General features: G+C 41.6%; 1 protein-coding gene across 1 annotated transcript in view; it reads left to right on the plus strand.

Moving 5' to 3' along the window:
• Positions 1 to 19,566, plus strand: part of med13a (mediator complex subunit 13a) — an 87,734-nt gene that overhangs the window by 15,457 nt on the left and 52,711 nt on the right. Inside the window, exon 3 of the mRNA XM_083926659.1 lies at positions 8,611 to 8,779. Within this exon, the coding sequence (XP_083782785.1) occupies positions 8,611 to 8,779 (169 nt within the window). The remainder of the gene's footprint in view (positions 1 to 8,610; positions 8,780 to 19,566) is intronic.

The raw sequence follows: 19,566 nt of genomic DNA on the forward strand, positions 1-19,566 counted from the left end.
GTGAAAGATTTGATCTGCTTTTGATTTTGTGTAAAATGCACTTAAACCCTAAAACAGAAAATATGTTGATGGTCAGTTGTTTTTACCATTGGGAAAAAAAACAAGTTATTGGCATGTTGGTACTCTTAGAGCCAGATTATGCTAGAAAAGGGGGATTCTGTTTTGAGTCTCTATTCAACAGTATTTATAACTGCTCCAAATGGTCTCCCGTCATCAAGTCTCTCCTGTATATTTGCGTCCCAAAAACAAAAAGTTAGGGGGTTTGAAAAATATTTGACCATCCCATACACCGTTAGTAGACTATAGTACAGTATACTGGGAGCTTTTTACCTTTTGTGGCACAAGCTTTCATTGATCTTCAGTGAGCCTGTAGTGAAAAGAAAGAGAGGTTTCCTGCTGTACATTTAATCTCAAGACTATCCCTGTCTTCTCATATCCAATACAGGAAACCAAATCTAAAATAAAACTCTGAATCTGCTGCCAAGTGTGTGACAGTGAACATGAAAATGCATTCAGTTAAGCAAATAGATCTTCCCAAGTTTCGTTTTAAGGTACTACACAGTTGTTTTTTGTGATCTTCGTTAAACAGCTGTGATTTTTAAGTGCCGATTGTATTCAGTTCAATAAATCATGTTGATTTGATTAGTGCTGCTGCTATGCAGCCACTCTTTCTTTTGTTTCCTGGTGCTTGTTTCAATAAGCCTGTTGGAACTAGTATCTGCTTTGTCTTTGGGGTGGGCGATATGGCAAAAATGTCATATCACAATTTCTTATATTAAAATCATGATATATCGTAACTCGCTGCTTGATCATATTTGGACCATCGAGCCAAACGAGCCAATTGCGTCATCCTCGAGATGATGATGATGCTTTTTCCTTTTTCTCATCAGCGATTGCTGAAATAACCACGGTTCCTGCATTGTTTCTGATATGAAAGTCTGAAATATGTTGGAAGGCTGGGTTCCTGCATACCGGCACTTTTATCGTCTCTTCCATTGTTGACAAGTAACGCTTCTGCCGGCGGGGGAATCGCAACACACACCCTCCTCACGTTGGATTGTCTGACGCACCACATCGTCATATGATTCGGCTGAAAAGTTCAGTATTTTCAAGTAGCACGTTGGGTCTATTGCCCTGTGGGTAACGCAAGTGAAGCCTGTCCCGTATGTATCTATCACGTCTATCGCTTCCTGTTTAAACACGGCATTAGAGTTATGTGGTTGTCTGACTCAGCACTTGCAATCCTATTTCAAGGATTGTAAAAGCATACTTCTCCCAGTGAATGCCCCAGGCAAGGATTCAGAAGGGAGAAATGCCACTCGCTCTTTAGAATTTCCAAATGTTATTGATTTGGACAGCCTGGGAAAGTTGAACTGAATTTCTAAAACTCCACACTTTAGCCGTAGACATGGAAAGAGTGGACTGAAATGACATTTAAGCATTCTACTGTATACTATGAACCCTGTAGTTTCTCTTTAATTTGTCTCAGCAAATCACATATATATTTTCTTTTTTGCGTGTTTGAGCACTACCAAACTAAATGTTGCGTTTTGTTGAAGGTTTGTTGGTGTGGCTGTGGTCACAGAGAGGCCATGTATGTGTATCAACGATAATTAGTCAGTGGTACACGTGGTTAATCTTGGCTCTGGATCTGTGGTGCTTTCTCTTTTTCCCTTCAAACATGGTTCTATACTTCCATGTGCAACACAGAATGATGAATAGATAAACCTAGACCAGCTCTTAAGAGAAAAAAAGTAGTGGAGGCCGATGGCTTTTGTGCTTAGGGATCAATTTTCCAGGGCTAATCTCCTGCCTGTGAACCACCCTCCGCTTTGCTTTTTTCCTCCTGCTCCATATCCCTCTCCTGCTCTCTCTGATAGATCTCCATTGACTGGCACAGCGCTGGGACTCGACCATGCGTGCAGCTCTGGCCCATGGGTGCAGTCTCCTTCTCTTCTCACTATCAATCTCTCTTTTCCCTTTCTGCTCAAGAAATATTCATTAATTAGTAATGGATCTTTTACATAGCACCACTGGTTCTCACTCTTTCAGAAGAGGAGGAAAAGGAGGAGAGGAGAAAACCTTCTGGTCAGGCTTGGTAGAATCCCCCTGAGCACAGTTGATCACAAGGCATTAATCTTGCTGTTTAATGACCGACTGCTGCTCTAATTGCTTACACACAGACGTGCAGCTAAAAAGGGGGGCTCAAAAATTGTTCCCTTTTAGCTTTTACTATGTTCCATAACTTTCTTGTCAGTTTATATGGAGCCCAGAAACACCTGTGTGCCATTTTGTGATATTAAGGTGTGTTTAGGTTTTGATAAGCAGGGTACTGATGCTGCATTTTATCTCAATGTTAAAGGAAAGGTGTTGTGTCAAAAGGTGTTTCCTTGCTAGAGGTAGATGTGAGAATTCTTAATCGAGCCGCTTAAGAGCTCTTATAAAGGTCAGCTCATCTGGGCCGGCTACACAGGAGGCCCAGACATGAAAGTGTCCCAGCCGTCAGCTGAGCTCATAAATCTTTGTCTAAATGAGGCCACTCATCTTTTGCCCTGTGCACTGACCACCACATGCCATGTCCCACTCTTCCACCACATGTGCATGAGGGGTGGGCAATATGACCTAGAACTTATATCAAGGTATTTTGTGTGGTGATATTTTATCACAGTATTACAAGGAAGAAATATTTAAAAATAACACACATTTTTATTGGCTTCAAATAGAAATGGAAATGAGGTTATAGGCCATTAGGCCTAAGAGGGGTTTGGAAGGAATAGCCTGCCCAATAATGATGGTTAATTAGTAAATGTAATGTGATTAATTCTAAGAGTAATTAGTAACAGCCATGTTGTTGTTTTGAGTCATGGCTGAACTGTTTAGAGTACTGCAGGAATGAGTCCTAAAACCCGTAAGTCAATTAGCATTTATGCACGTCTGGTTCCCCTTGTCATGAAGTCAATGGGTTTTTTGTGTCTTAGGGCCCGTCCACACGAGGACGCGTTTTCCTGTAACTGCACATCTTTAGTAATGGTTAGGCCGACCATCCACTGCATCCATTATCTGAGCCTGAAAACGGTAGATTTTGTAACCACATACTTTAAAGATGCAGTCATCGCCCCACCTCGGACCTCTAACCCCCGTGGCGTCATGTAACAAATACAGTAGTGCTGTGTGGAGAAGGACGGACCCACTCCCTGAACTGTTCTGTGAGCGGCTGCATGTGAATGAATTAGGGCGACCAGATATTTCTCCCTTTTCCCTTATGGTCTGAATAAGCAGCTACATTGGTCGCTAGTAGCTTTTTATAAGCTTTTATATCTCTTCTTCCCCTTGTTGGTGTATTTCTGTGGCAGTTACAGCGCCACATCCAGGTCTGGCATGTGCATTACAGCGTTTTTAGCTGGTTTCACTGGTTTCGTGTGGACGCAGATATTTCTTGAGCCGAGTCCGTGTGGAGGGAAAACTTTTCAAGAACAACGGAGAAATAAAGGTTGTTTTCGATCACTTAAAGCTATTCTTACCTTTCTGGCATGTCCCACGCTGACCTCTGACACTCACTCTTCCGCTGACGCGTGCATTGAGAAAGTGAGCTATGCAAGTGAAACGGCTGGTTTGTTTACACTACCGGTGAGGTTAGCGATAACGCTAGCGCTAAGGCTAATCTTCCGTGCACAAATAACATAGTATTACGGAACCATAGTAACTGATAACTTAAAGCATCTTGATGCTGGGTTATCCCATTTAATGCTGCATTTTAGGATTAGGGAAACTAAAAGTACTTGACCATCTCGTCTCTTTTTAGCTCCGGATGAAGCTGCATTAGCATCCGCCATCACTGGAAAGCTGAGCCGATGTTGACACGCGTCTTGCCTCTTGACGCATCAGTTCTTCGCTGTTCCGTGCTAGCTCTCACAGACCGCTCTGCTGCTCTGCTGAGAGGTGCGCAACTCGCACGCAGTTACAGTAAGCAACTGGAAGGGACAGTGTGACGATGACAGGCAGGAATAAAATGATTGGTTAGACTTTTATCAGAAATATGAGATTGAATATTGAGTGTCAATAACTAATGGATTTCTTCTAAATTCCAGTGTGCCATACGCGTATTAGGAGCCTTTTAAGATTATAAAAGAAAAGTGTAACTGCAGAAAGGTAAGAATAGCTTTAAAAATGGCGGTTGCTAACAAGTGGCTAAATGAGACTATAAACGTCATCACACTGTGCAAGTGAAATCAGTTGGAAGCTGGTGGGTTTGTTTATACCCTAACGTTAGCTTTTTGCTGGTAAGTATTTTCGTACATTTTATAGACAAAACAATTAGTCGCTTAAATGAGAAAATAATCGTTAGATGAATCTAGAATTAAAATAATTATTTGCAGCCACTAAGACTGTACAATAAGATGGTTTAGCTGAGGATTTGTTCTGTTTTGTTCTTTGAATAGTTTTGGGCTACACTTCTCTCAGTAGTGTAAATTGTTTTCCATTTAGTGGGGACGTTTTACAATGCATTACATTTTCTTGATCAATATAACAAGAAATCAATGTTATTTTAAAGCAGCTGCTAGGAGTTTGTTTTATTATTTTTAGTAGTCACTGCATTCAAGGGCAGCACTCTTGCAGAGTTCATGAATGGACGTCTGTTGTGCTATTTTACTGCTACTTGTCTTGGTCTTGGTTAGCATTTTTGCTTTGATGAAAGCGAGTTTATTTGAACTCCTCATACAGTTGTTTGTGGTTGTGTTGTAGGTAGCTATGACGGTTAGTCATTTCCCCCAGGTAGTTGCCCACAAGTGTTTGGCATGACTTGCAGAGTACTTGCGCAACACTTCGTCTCTCCTGTATCCAAAATGCTCCTAAATAAAGGCCAAAGATACGTGACGAGACCAAAGCTCTTTACATTGTTGTAGGTAAAAGTTGTGAAATCGCTGTGAACCGGCCCATCTTGTATCAAACCGGCTGATGTTGTCACCTGCGAGCCAGCTTGTCAGGTTGCCAGCCGCTGGTTTGTAACTGTAGCAAGTAACTCACTATCTGTCCTCGTTTTATTTTATGATGCTACAAATTATATCCAGCTACGAAAAGTCAGAGGTTAGTACGGGAGTACAGAGAGTCGTTGCTATGGAGATGATACACCGTCTCGTCTCGTCTCACTGTTCTGAACTGGCAGGTGTCAGAACGTTGCAGACTTGCACATTGCAAGTAGTTGTGAGTTTCAACTCGTCTCGATGCAAATCTTTGGTCTGAACTGGGCTTTACAGAGGAGTTGTTCTTTTTTAGCCACAAGTTCTTCTTTGTTGTCGACGTTTCCCTCAGGGCTTGTCTTTCTCCATTCTGCCATTAAAGTGCTTTAACTTGACACACCTTGTGCTTGACCTTAGTCACAACGTTTCTTCTTCATCGAGGAAACTAGGGCAGTATGGTTCCATCTGATTGGCCAGATATGTTGACATGCAGTGTCCTAATACATGGCATATGGAAATATACCATTTATGTTCAAGCTTTGTTTTGTAAGACGAATATCACGCATCTTTATATAGCGATGAAGGTTAATTTGCGATATATTGTGCAGCCCTAGTTGTTACCCTGTTGCGGTGGCAGGTTGAGTCCAGAGACATCTGTCATGGGGTTTCCTCCTTTTAAAAATTGCAAAGCCAAGTCGAGTCTGTCCTGGAGCGTAGAATCAATCACACCTGCTCTGGATGTTTGGTTTTGTTTGGAAAATCATTTTTTTAACAAGCTGCATTGCCATTTATAGTGAATAAGTGTCCCAATGTTTACAACAGACTTGCATAGACTTTGACTGCAACGATTTTGTCCCTGTGTCTGTCTGAAGAAGGGAGTGTTGCAGCAGGCGTTGCATGATGAACGCGAGGCCGTTAGGAACACTTGATGTAAACCAGAAGCCTGTTTTCAAGCTGCTTGAGGGAGAGACTGAGGAGGAACAAGTGACAAAGAGGAGGAGGCACGGGGCAGATGTGGTCTTGGCAGAGGATAGCAGATGGGATCTCCATGGCAGTTGATGTGAAAGTAGGTGTAGGGAGATTTCTGTCAGTGTTACAGAAGAGCCATCATCTACACAGTCCTTAAATAGGACTGAAGGTTTAACTGCAAATGCAAGCCGGGTTGATGTCTCTCTTTTTTAGTAGATTTGAGCCCTGCTCCTCATTCCCCCTGTCTTTCAAATGTTATCAGTCACACTGATCTGTGTTTTCAGCTAGCAGTTTGGCCTAAATCCTATTTTGTTTTCTTTTTTTCCTGTCCTTTCTCTTAATCTGCTGTCAGTGCCTCAGTGGTCCTGGTTTCTTTTCATGTTGACTTTTTGCCCTCTTGCCTGCCATGTCTCTCAGGATTGCCAGACCAGCTGCCAAATCATTCAAAGCAGACTTGGGGGATGGGGGGGGGGGGTTCTTGATCCTATCCATGCTCTATAACATCCATCATTTACTAGAAAGTGAAATGACTTTATACTGTTGTTGATTCATTTTTTATTCTGCAGTTGATGTTAATTTTTAATGGGAAATAGCTGTTTTCCTTCCTTTTTCCTCCCTCTGCCCTGCTTTTCTGTGTTCCTGATCTTATCCCTCAAGATGTGTACACACCTGATGAATTAGTTTGTTGCTCTCAAAATCATTGGGCACGTAGCCCTCTTTACTTGGCAGCTAGCCTGAGGTTGTTTTCCCTTGGTTGGGTGTAATGTTTTAAAGGCTAGCTGAACACCCTCTGTTTAGTAGAGCTGTGGCATTTGAAATTGGAGTTGAAACTCCTTTTACATTTTCCAGCAGATGTTTATAATTTGTTCATAAAACATAGCTGGCTGTTTGCTCAAACTCAGGTTAAGCATAGAAGCTCTCAGCATCTCCTTAAACAAGCTTTTCAGACCTACCAGGCTGGCACAGGGCCCATGCTGTCTCTTGTTTAAGGAAGGATATCAATGTAATTTCCTATTTTGATTGTACTGGAATGATCTAAATTTATAATAGCTTTATCTACCTTGGCATTGCAACAGAACACAGGGCTCCAGACTAGCTCCAGACTAACAGGAGCACTGTGGCCTCAAACTGAAAATTTTTGAGAGAACCCCCCAACCCCGGGCCACTGCGGGAGGCCTTGTCGTCTAAAAGGCCCCGCCCCGCAAACGACAACATACAGGCACTGCTCCACACAGAGCGAGATAAGAAGCGGTGTGGTGACCGTCACTCGCTCATCTCACAGAACAGACACGTTTCCATTTTATTAAGTTGATTGACTCACACCCACGTTTTCTCACGCTGTTTATGTTTTATATGAACCGTATCGACACTGTGTCACCTGTGTCACCTGCTGCCTCACCTGCTGCGCTTGGCGGAGAAATAAAGTCAATGAATCAGTTAAACACTGTTGTTTTCTTCCCATAGGGCCGACATGAAAACTATTTTGGTTTAGTACATTTTTGCTGTCACTCGGCTCGGGAGCTGCCTGTCCCTGTACTCTGTCCCAGCTCGTCACATACGGAGGCTTCGGGTCTGTCAGGTCCCGACACTGTGACTAGTTGCGGGAGCTCAGGTGTTACGTGTTTGTGTTAAGGTGTTGACGGCACTATCTTCTTACACTGCTGACATATTGTTCCTGTGTTATCTGTCACTCTGTTGCTGTTTAACCTCTTAAATATTGATATTGCGCAACATCTGGATGTGCGACTAGACGTAAAAATTCTGTCGCACGCTCTCAAATTTTGGTCGCAGCCCTGGCATACCATGGATTTATTTGATAATTAAATCAATTTAGATTAACTTGGTTTTGGGCTGGCTTGGGCCTCCGTTGGGCATGCCAAGCTGAGACGAAGGGGTGGGTCACACCCGGTACTTATTTCGTCTGTGCTTAGGCAGAGACGGCACACATGAGGAGATGTTTGCTGGAGACTTGACTGAAAGAAGCTTAAGTGCTGTATGATGTGTGAGCAGTGGCTGTTGAGGAGATTAGAGTAGCATTCAGGCCAGCGCAGAATGTGATTCAGAAAGCTATTCTGATATGGGTGTAACGGTACATTTATTAATCCTGAACAGCATGGGGCAGGACACTCAGTTCGGTATGTGACTCGTTTTGGTTTGGTGCACCATATGATCCAAATAATTGTAGTCCTGTGAGCCTAACACAGGCTAATTACAGTCTAACTCTTTGCAGGTGTGGAATAGAAACTCAAAAGTGTAAGCTCTACCAGAGTGTTGGCAGTGTGTCACTTTCTGTCTGTTAGCTAAACTGTTTGACTTCTCTTTAGCATAGTTATGCAGCGACTCACCATAACAGTGACACTGGCAGACACACTGTCACACATGGGCTATATACACTGTGTCTGTGTGTGTTTGTGTGTGTGAGAGAATTGGTGTTCCCATACCTAATGTTGTACACATCTTTATTAGTGACTATGTAATCTGATGTGCAGGGCTCTACGTCTACCACAGCCAGCCGATACATGCACCATTCTCACTATAATTGTAAATTGGGTTTTTTTGCTGTCAAGATTGACATTGTTTGCTCTGGAGAGTTCTTACAGGTTTGTAAAAGTAGCACCAAAACTTTTAAAGCTTTCCACTCCTCACATTTTTCTGTGTTGCTCTTCTTGTGTTTTTTTTCCAGCCGAGGATGATGGGTTATGGGAAAACGGGCTTTCCTACGAGTGTCGCACGCTGCTGTTCAAAGCCATCCACAACTTGCTGGAGCGCTGCCTTATGAATCGCAGCTTCGTTCGCATCGGCAAGTGGTTTGTCAAACCCTATGAGAAGGATGAGAAGCCCATCAACAAGAGGTATGTGAAGCACCACTCTTTCTGCTGCGTTCTTATCAAAGTTGTCTCTCCTTTCTGGCAGTGCTCTGCTGGTGTACCTGCATTGTGGAAATGGATGTTTCTTCTTTACCCTTGCCCTTTTAGGCATGTTCTTCTTCTGTTGTAAGGTTAGGATGTGGTCTGGCGCAGCTAGTCCACTACCTGGTGCTAGACAATGTGCACTAAACATAACTCATGTTGCTCTGTATCAAGTGTGGACCACACAATGTAAATTCCATGTTCATGTATGGGATTTTTGTCACATAAGGCTGACTTCCTGGTAGCAGTAGGTGGCGCTATGACTGTGAGACAGTTTTAGCAAACTGCAGAAGTTTTGAATAGATTAGACGTTGAAGTTACAGCGTCCACTCAACGTGCATTATGTTGCTGTAAGTGTAGACTACACTATGTCAATTTTATGTAAATTCGATAATGTTTGTCATTTAAGGCTGACTTACTCTTGACAGTATGGGTTGCTATGACTATGACAAAATACTAAGATATAGATGTCATCAGTGCTGGAGTCTTATCAAGTAAGAGAAATTTAGGGCAGATTATACAGTGATTGATCAAGTTACTGTTTCTCGGCGAAAGATCGACTTTGCTGCGTCGCCAAAGCCATGCCATTCAATGAAAAATGCACAATTTTCCCCATAAAGCTTCATAGGGATGGGCGATATAACGATATTAGATTGTGAAGGACCAGATTGTGTTGACCATCTTCCAAAGCAGAGAGATCGTGTTATCGTCTATAGGGCTAATTTTATCCATTGTTGCTCTATGCTCTGCACAGATAAGTCAGTTTTTTTTTTTTCCTCAGCCGAATTCCACTATTGGCTAGTCCGCCTCATGCCCACCCTAAAGACACGCTAATCAACCAATCATAGGGAACTACATGCAGTTCGCGGGGTCTTAAAAAGTAGTATTGGGTGGCTGTGTCTTAACACTGCGGTGAATCACCACTCACTGAAATCAAACGCAGGCATTTCTGATCGTTTCATGTCAGTGCTTCCTGATTGGGACATAGCTAAGACCTTCAAATGAACTGAGGCACATGTCATTAGTTCTGTATCTGTATTTGTATTAATCACCAATTTGTTTCACCAAGTCTTCCTTGACACTTGAGAGTCAGAGTGTTATTGTTGTGGCCAGTGGTGGAAGAAGTACTCATAATATATAAATAAATACATTTTAGGGCTTTGTTTTTACATAGTTCTTTGGTTGCACTGTTCAGTAAATTGCAAAATAATTAAAAACAATGTAAAAAAAAAACGTGATGAAATCGCGATCATGGATTTTTAATGTAATTTTGCCATTTTGCCACGCCCAAGCATGATACCCATAAAGTATACATTTTTTTTTACCATACCTGACAAGTTTGGGGAGTTTGAGCATGTTTAGGCCCTCAAAAAGACAAGGAATTCCATAAAGGAATAAGAAGTAACAGACCAATTTGAATAGGGCTGTCAAAGCTCAACATTGTCAGTGCTCAGGTCCTGATAAAGTAAAAAAAAAAACAGGTAGGTAGGGCTCTGCACTGATTTTGTATCTCAAGCATCAACAAAATTTTGAAGTTCAAAAGCAGTTTCCAGCAGAAGTTTAGAGGTGTAGCTCCCCTGCAAAGTGTTGGTGAAATATATGCAAAATGTACTTGTTTTAATAGCCTAAGCCTGCAGCTTGCTTGCACATCACCATATTATTAGTTCAGTTGAAGCAGCTGGCTGCTGTTTATTTATTGTGTGTGCCCCACAGTTAACTTGCGGGTCACTTACTTGCAGGTTGCGGTGTTTCCCCTAGGAGGGAGTTGTAGCAGCGGAGGTGAAGCGCGCGTGCGGGAAAAAAACATGGGCTTACAAAGCGTGTCCTGCTAGGGCTCTATGGAACAAAGTACATACAGTATTTTTTAAATTGAGTCATAGTCTTGATGCAAATGACAACATATTATTGATCAGATGAATGAAAGTTGTCTTCATGAATAAAACAATAAACTCCCTTTATGTTAACGTCAGATCACTGTAAGTCATTTTACAGAGCAAACTAATGAAAGACAGAATGCACTGGACCAGTCACAATGTTACTGTTGATAAAATAACTTATGTTTATTCCGTTTCTTTAATGATGTTAATGTAGCCTCACTAACAGATAATAACTGTATCTGAGAGAATCTGAATGTTGTCTGACATTAAACCTTCCGTGCGTCAGTCACAAGTTACAAACAAGTGATTGCATTTTCTGTTACGTTACATTGCGATACTCAAATGAAAGTGCAGGACAGTTTTCCCTTCAGTGGGTGATAGTATCTGTGATCAGCAGACTGATCACTGTGTCCTAACTGCACGCGACACGAGCAGGCTTCAGTGGTAAAATTAGTTTGGGTTCATTGTTTTTGATTTTACTAACTGGCTGTGAGCAACTTTTATTCCTGTTGGGCGCATTGAAAGCACTGCAATGGATTGATTCATGAAAACGATGAGTAAACAAAACCTCCTCGTGTGTGTGTGTGTGTGTGTGTGTGTGTGTGTGTGTGTGTGTGTGTGTGTGTGTGTGTGTGTGTGTGTGTGTGTGTGTGTGTGTGTGTGTGTGTGTGTGTGTGTGTGTGTGTGTGTGTGTGTGTGTGTGTGTGTGTGTGTGTGTGTGTGTGTGTGTGTGTGTGTGTGTGTGTGTGTGTGTGTGTGTGTGTGTGTGTGTGTGTGTGTGTGTGTGGGTCATAGAGACACGATAGTCTGATGCTCACGAGCATTAAGAACATGGATAAAAAGAATAAATCTAAAATAAATTATTTTTATAATTAAAAAAAATTCAACAGTAACGTATTCAAGGCAAACAAATAGATGATGGTAGATAGATCAGGTTTTATATACAGTACCATTATTGATGTATCAGCAGACTGTCTGGACATGCCCCAGTCTTGATCCTTGGGATCAGCTCAGGACATCCCTGCAGTGTCCCCTACATTACAGTTTTTGATTAGAGTTTTTAAAAAGTCTGAAAGAGGTGCTGTTGTGCCAGCAGTGTCCGTCTCCTATCGCTCTGTTTGTTTGTGTACAACTGAGACATCCCCCACTTCCTCTTTGCTATGTGCTGAGCTGGATTTCTTGCCCTTGGTGTCGGGGTTTATTGAAAAGCGATGGAGACGCAGGTAGCGAGGAGAAAATGAATAGCAGTTTTTACCCTTTACCCTCACCAACTCCTGGCTCTTCCCCCCTCACCGTGTCTCCACATTTAACACACAGCTTTTGTTTGTTTGGTAGCTCAAATCGATTTTTAAAATCAGAATTCTGTCAAGTGTGATTTTATGGCGATATGAAAAAAAAACAAATTTCACGATATAGGTTGTTACATATTCCAAATAAGAATAAATATCACGATATGGCATTGTTTTTGTAAATCAAATTAACGAGTAGTTTATGTAAAATTACCACATATAAAGGCTACTCATGTTAGATTTAGGACTGGACCCCAATATTCAAATATTCAAATATTCTTTTGTTGGGTAGTTATTATCTTTTTGCGGTATTTGTTTTCAATAACAATAATAATTAAAAATAAATACTATATAAATATATATATTCGATTTATTTATTTTTTTCAATAAAGGTAAACTACAAATTTCTTTTTCCCAGTACATTCTGAGTGGTGTGATTTCTGATACGGGCATCTTATCTTAGTATTGTTGTTGTAACATAAATGGGTTTTGTTTGTATCTTTCTTTGACAATAGCTGACGTCATATTAAGAACTGTAGCTTCAGTTTAATGGCGCTGTGTCAGACTGAACGTCTATAATGAGCATTTATAATATGTAGGTGTAATTCATTCATGATAAGACACATTTTTGGTAAGTAATGGCCATGATAATGTTAAATAGTGTATGGTTTTTAAATGTATAGTTTTTAAATGTTTAGAGACATGAATGTATTTTTTTACCTGCGAGTTGGATGCAATTTTTTGGCAGGATGAGCGTTAGTAGTGCTGTGGATTACATCATTTTATGTGTGTTACAGTTGTTTTCTGGTAATTTAATAAAGAGAGAAACACAGTCTATGGCTGTGCATAGGCCTAATAATGCACGGGGTGACTCCTTTCATCTTCACACACCCCTTAGTCTGTAAAGTGCATGATTTACGACACCGCCAGATAAACGATAGAGCTAAAGGCCTTTTTTTCTCTTTTCATACGATACATATCGTCATATCGCATAGCCCTACCTGCAGGGCAGTGTTAGATGTGAAAGCAGACAGCAGCCTCTGCATTGTGATAAATTGAGATTTGCCAGCTTCCATACTCCCAGCTCTATTTTGTGTGCGCATGTGTCAGTGTGTTTCTGCTTTTGGGGTTGTTTTGGTGTTGTTGCCAGATTTCCCAGTCAGGTGACACTGGAGGCCATGCAGTGACATAATCTTGTGTGTGCACCGACACGTGTGTGTTTGTTTGCAGGCCAGTTGCTCTGTCCAGGATAGAACTGGCCAGAACTCTATCTGCTGTCAGCTTGTCTTTATCATCACCTCAATGCGAGGTGGCAGATCACAGTTGCCAGCTTTAATGCAGACTCTTTCAGGGCCTTGCATCCGTAGAGAAGGGCTCTTATCTGCCAGGATAAGTGTGATAACTGACAGTATAATAGACAAAAGGATAGACAAAAGAATACCCAAGAACAAGCCACTTCTCTTTAAAGCTATATTCATGGCTTGTTTTTAGCTCCATTGCCTCTTTGCCCAGTACGCTGATCACAGAGGGCCCCAGTCAAGGGGAAAAAAAAAAACAATGGTCTTTTCCTCTGCTCCGGAATTCACAGGCCACCCTCTGTCTGTGTGTCTGGTTCTCTCTGTGCTCTCGCTCCTCACTCTCTCTCTCCCCTTCCCTTCATCCCCCTCTGCTGTCACAGAGCAGACTGGGCAGGTTATAAATAGTGGTGCAACCACCCCGAATCTTAGTTGTCGCCAAGGATGTTTTTGCTCTCCATTTGGTGTGTGTTTCGCTGTGCTCTAGCCATGCTGGGATTTCAACAAACAAAGCACCACAGAACTGTGACGTAAATGTACAAGACCCCTTTTGTACATTTTTTTTAAAGTGCTACTGCGCCTAGATCAGCTTGTCTGACGGTGAAGATTTTCCCGAGCTGGTGTTGTTTTAGGGCTGTGGTATTTGCAATTATTAAATCGCTCAAATAATGTTGTTTTTTGTTTCTGTGTGATAAAGTACACAAAGATGGCTATCACTCCACAGCTCCTCTACCGTCTGTGCGTTTTGTGCTCACTGCTAGGGAGACTCCATCCACCAGGGCTCAAGACTAACTTTTAAAAGTGGTTTGACATTTTTAGTCATCTTTTAGTCATATAGTAGTTTCATGTCTTGGCCAGGACAATCTCAATAACTCTTTTATTCCTGGTTAAATAAAGGTAAAATAAACAAAAAGATGGCTGTGTCACATGCAGGTGTCTGGTGACAGCAGTATCTAAATGTCACTAGCGAATATTAAAATTGTATTTATTTTTGGGCGACCTGGCAACTGGGTTAACATGGCAATGCCTTTTATGTCAGCGCTCAGATCTTCATTCTCAATGAAGTGCTGATTCCACAGGGAATGGAATTGAACATTTCCAGGAAATTCCCACTCTTATTGTCCAGTTGAAACTGCACTTAACTTATTTTTTTTTTTATGCCAATCATTTTTGGATACTTTTTAGTCCTCTATAAGGCGCTTTACTCTAAATTCAGAGCATTAGTATAGAAGCAAACAACTATTTTCTATGCAAAGATATAGAGTAATGGCATTTTGAACAGAGAATGAAGTCACTCTCCCTCTGTGTGTGTTGTAATCTGAGCTTCTCTGTTGTTTGTTGTGATGGACAGTCCGGCCTTGCGTGCATGTTAGTGCACGCGACTGTGAAAAAACCCCAGACCATTTTTTTCCCACTTTTAAATACAAAAACACACATTAAACTGATTTGTCATTATATTCATCTTTTATCAAACTAGCTCAGGCATTAGTTGGTATTGCCTCTTCTTCTTAAACACAAATGGATTTGCTGCAAGGAAAATCAACAGTCTTTAAACACATGTGACCACAAATTCCCATAGTTCCTGTCACCAGGAATAAGATATAGTCTTGTCTGATAGTCAAAGATATTTTCTTTCCCAAAGTTTAAAATTTGGGCCAGAGTTGTGGTTTACAGTCATCAGTTCAAGCCTTCAGACTTTCTAGGGTTAGAAATAAATATTGAAATGTGTTTTTTTGTGGGCCGCTCAAATCATATCTGCTGTTGGGAAACACTGACTTCCCCTCTGATCACCGGACAACTGCTCTGCAGCATCCAAAGTCTCCAGTTGGTGGAGGCTGTGGCCAGCTGACAGTGTTCATAACCTCAACCCCAGACCTCAGCCTGTGTTGAAATGCTTACATCATCTCTACCCCCCGCCCCTGATGTGTGTGTGGTAAGCAGCAGGCAGCAAACTGAATTCTCCTAGTCTTTGATTATGATAACCTCTATTAGTGCCTCAAATTGCTCCTATTCTCCTCTTTTCATATCAAGACGGAATCAGGCACTCATAAATGAGTTTACAATTAAAATAATTATGTTAAGATTGAAGTTAAAGGAAATGTTGAAAACTGATCTGTTTTTAATATATGTTAAGAAAATAAATCAATGCTCATTGATCTGGTGAAGGCTTTGTTTTGAATGTGAACTGCAAAGGCAGCAGTATGTTTTGATACAGCTGACAGTAATTCTCTTTGTCTAGAGTGCAGGCGGCTCCAAGTTGTGCAGCCTGGTTGTTTCTGTGAACCTTGTGCTGCTAGGTAGACTGAAGAAACAGAGAGCGAGAGAGAACACAAGGGAGGGAGGGATCGAGTGAGGGAGAGCTCCTCTTGGTTGTCATGGCAGCAGGGAAATGCACCATGGGATCGTGTGTTTCCAAGGTGAAGCGGGATGCTCGTGCTCTATTGGTCAGCTTAAGGCGGACTTACTCATTGACTTGCTCTTAATTGGCTGCATTACCAAAATTCGGAGCAACGTAAATGGATCCTACTTTGATGTTACAATTGGATCAGGACAAAAGGGATATCATTTGTTTTGATCTGCTTGATATGTGCTCTGTATAAACAGATCGACAATGTACTCTAACTGCGCTGCAATCAGGAGTTTTAGATTACTACTCCACTGTATTTTAATATGTGTAGTCAGTTGTGCATGTAGTTGTTTTTGTCTGACTGAAAGCATCATTAACAAATCAAGTTGTTGTGAAATGAGGCCAGTGTGCAGCTCATATTACAAGAGAGAATGATAATGAATGTATGCAAAGCATAGTTATACAATAACAAATCCGCCTGCATAAACGCATGCGACTGTCTGCATGAACACATGCAACTGTCTGCATTTTCCTGCATGAATGTGTGTTATGTGGCTGAGCACATTCCCCTTCTATTGTTTTCTATTGCCTGATGTTGGGAGGTGAATGCGTGAGTCCCGGTGCGCTGTGGCAGGCACAAGCAGAGAGCAGCACTCTGTTAAGTAGGACAGTGCAGGATAAAGGGCCACTGCCTCCAGTCTGGGGCTAAAGCGCTAAATTTATCCCCTCCCTGCTCCCAGCACAGCACAAACACACTGGGAGATGGCCACACAAACATGCTTGTCAACAATCACCATGCTAGCCAGTCCGCACCGACGGCAGTCATGGAGTTGGCACACAAGCTTGTATTTGGAATTGTTGGTGTTAAAAACAAGAAATGCAGCCAGCTGCACATAAGAATTGTAGTGTGCATATGGACTAATGCAAGTCAGCACTCGACCACTCTCCCCTGGTCTTCCCTATACTTAGTCTGTTTCTCCTGCAGCAGGAACTACAGGGAGACTGGGCTGCAAGTCCATGTGACCTGGCACTCTGCATATATCATGTTGCTGGAGAGATCCTGTCCAGAAGATAAATATGGCTCTTAAAGGAAAATACCAGTGTTTTTCATTGGTATGGGTCATTTCCTTAATGGCTGCACAATTATACATTATTAATAGCCCATTTCCCTTTGCATCACTTAAGTGTTACCATTTAAAGCAAAGTCTTTTGTATCACTGATCCTAAAAAGGCCTTACAATTTGCAGCAATCCTACAATATACTCATTTTAACCATATGCCCCCATTTGAACTTTCAGCCTGAAGGCAAACCATATTATTCATATTCATGACTGCACTGGTTAAGTGATCACCTGACAGAAGTAAGTAAACCATCTCCTTAAGAAATGGAATCACTCCGTTGACAGGGATGGATTATGGCTTGCTACCATGATGAAAAACGTATTGTTTCCAAGTGAATGATTTAAGTTTTTTGAAAATATAGTCAAATAGGCATGATCCACTGAAATGATTGAGTGATTGATTTTTTGTGGGAATAAAAATTGAAATTATTAGTTAGTAAATATGCTACGACCTGCTGTCTGCACGTGTATCTCCTGCAGTTGCGTTGCATTGTTTCACGAGCCAATCTGCTGGTTATTATAAAACTTCTCAGTGTTGTAACAGTACTACGACTTGATTTCTGTCTAAAACTGTGACCATGTTGGGTCTTTGAATTTGAGGGAATCGAGCCTGGAAAGTAAAGTTTAATAGTTGAGTGGTCAACTATTGAGTTAATAAACACCTTTTTTAATAACTGACAAATTGTTTTTTGATTCTCTGATGCCAGCTTCTTAAATGTGAATCTTTTCTGGGATCTTTCCTCTTCTATGACAGCAAACGAAGTGTCCTTGAGTTGTGTACAACACAAGACAATCTTTGAGAAACACTGATCGACATTTTTCACCTTTTTCTAACATTTTATAAAGCAAACAACTAATCAGTTACTCAATAATGAAGATACTCGCTAGTTGCAGGCCTACTTAAGAGTCCTTGAAATGTCTTTGTACTTGACACTAAGAAAGCGTGGGAACCCTGTTACAGGAGCCACCATGACATAGGTATATCTCTTGGCCCTGCTCACAGTGACCAAAACACTAACACAATGGTTCATGTAGTGGGAAGAAACCATAGGCCATCAGAAAGCTCTAAGCACCTTGTTATAATATTTTCCAGCATTATCCGCACCTGAATGCCTGCTTCATTTCTTCTTATGCCAGCTAAAAAGACCCTGAGCGAATAAAGCATTTACCTCTCATTACTAAACTTAACAGGCGTCATTGTTTCTTGTGTTGTGGCACTGAGGAAACCCATATTGTGTCAGCACAGGGGCACATTTCGCCATTCACGGTGGGAATCCTGCCTCCTTACATTTCTTCTACTCCCTCTCTGTTCCTCTGTTCTTCACACCCTCCTGCCTCCTCAGCCGCTGTGGCCTGCATTCTTCCCATTCCTCCCATCTTCCTATGTGACCAGAGGCTATGGCATGGTTGGGGCCAAGCAAAGGTCTAAAGAAGTCGTCATAGTTAATCCATCTGGCGTCCCTCCCTCCCTGACTCCCTCTCTCTTCCTCTCTGCCCTTTTCTAAGTAACTGTGATTGCTATGGTGCTGTCTTTAATCTAGACGTTCTGACAGATGGCCACATTTAAAGATAATCCCTATATGGTGTTAGACCTTTCACCTCATCACTGTGGACCACAAGGTGGCTGCATCGTATGTACAGGTTTACAGGAACCTCGCTGCAGGGTATGGGAAACTCCAAAGAAGCCTTGAAATTAAATTACTCCAAACCGATGTGTTCTTGCCAAATTTCAGTTTCAGTTTAAATTCACTGTAAAGGCTAAATCTGAAAAAGACACATTTGAGGGCTGCAGAATACGTAATCCAGACTTAGAGCCCAGGATCAGGGGGGCTGTAAGTGATCCTGTCTTTATGTTTCTTCTCACTGTTTAGACAACACAGCATAGCCATCAGCCAAAAGTCCTAGTCCATCCTCTTTCTTCAAAGCTCAATTGATTGAACACAGGAGTCATTTTCAGTGTTTATAAAAGTAGATTGATATCGATTCCCCTGTCAGAAACATTACTTTGAAGTAATCTCTGAGAAAGGAATGTCATGCAGTTTAAGTGGAGTGAGGCAAAACGCATTTTAACATCCAGCCCGTTAGAATACAACTGTGCGGTTTCAAACTGTTCAGCTGAGTTCTGGTCTGTAATCCATTACACACACATTTTCCAGTTTCATTAATAGAACTAGACATGCTGCTAGTAGTTGTTGCGATGTTCTGCTGAATGCGCTGTTTGATTATTAATCTGTTGTTGTTCCACACTTGTTTCAATACTGCCCAGCATTATTTGAGAGTGTGATTGGATGTTTTCAAAGCATCAACAAGCAAACTTTCACTGCCACGCACAGAGCGTGGACACTTTCTTGATTAGTTGAATTTCTGGCATTACACTGAGGACAGCACACATGGGTTACATAGTCTTATTAACTGGAGTGAATGTTGCCAGCTAATACTGTATAATAAGGGGAAAAACAACAACAACATGTAATTCTTGGACATTTTTGAGACATTTAATTCTCAGTTCTGTAAAGGTTTACATGCACCATGAGCAGCAAAGGGCCAGACTCGAACCTGGGCCCCTGCACTAAGGACTCCTCAGCCTCAATAGCACACAGTCTGCCGGGTGGATGCCCCACCGTTTCCGTTAACCTTTCATCGTTTCACTGGGATACAGTCAGGAAAACCCACACATGTGGCGATGGCATTTAATTACATTTCTGTGTCAGCTGGTGGTCAAATATTATAAACCTCAGTAACAACAGTATAACATGATTTCCAAAAAGCTTTTCAGCTAATTTGGAAGAAAAAGGGCAAAA

This window comes from Echiichthys vipera (assembly GCF_963691815.1).
Source record: "Echiichthys vipera genome assembly, chromosome: 14".
NCBI classification, from domain to species: domain Eukaryota; kingdom Metazoa; phylum Chordata; class Actinopteri; order Perciformes; family Trachinidae; genus Echiichthys; species Echiichthys vipera.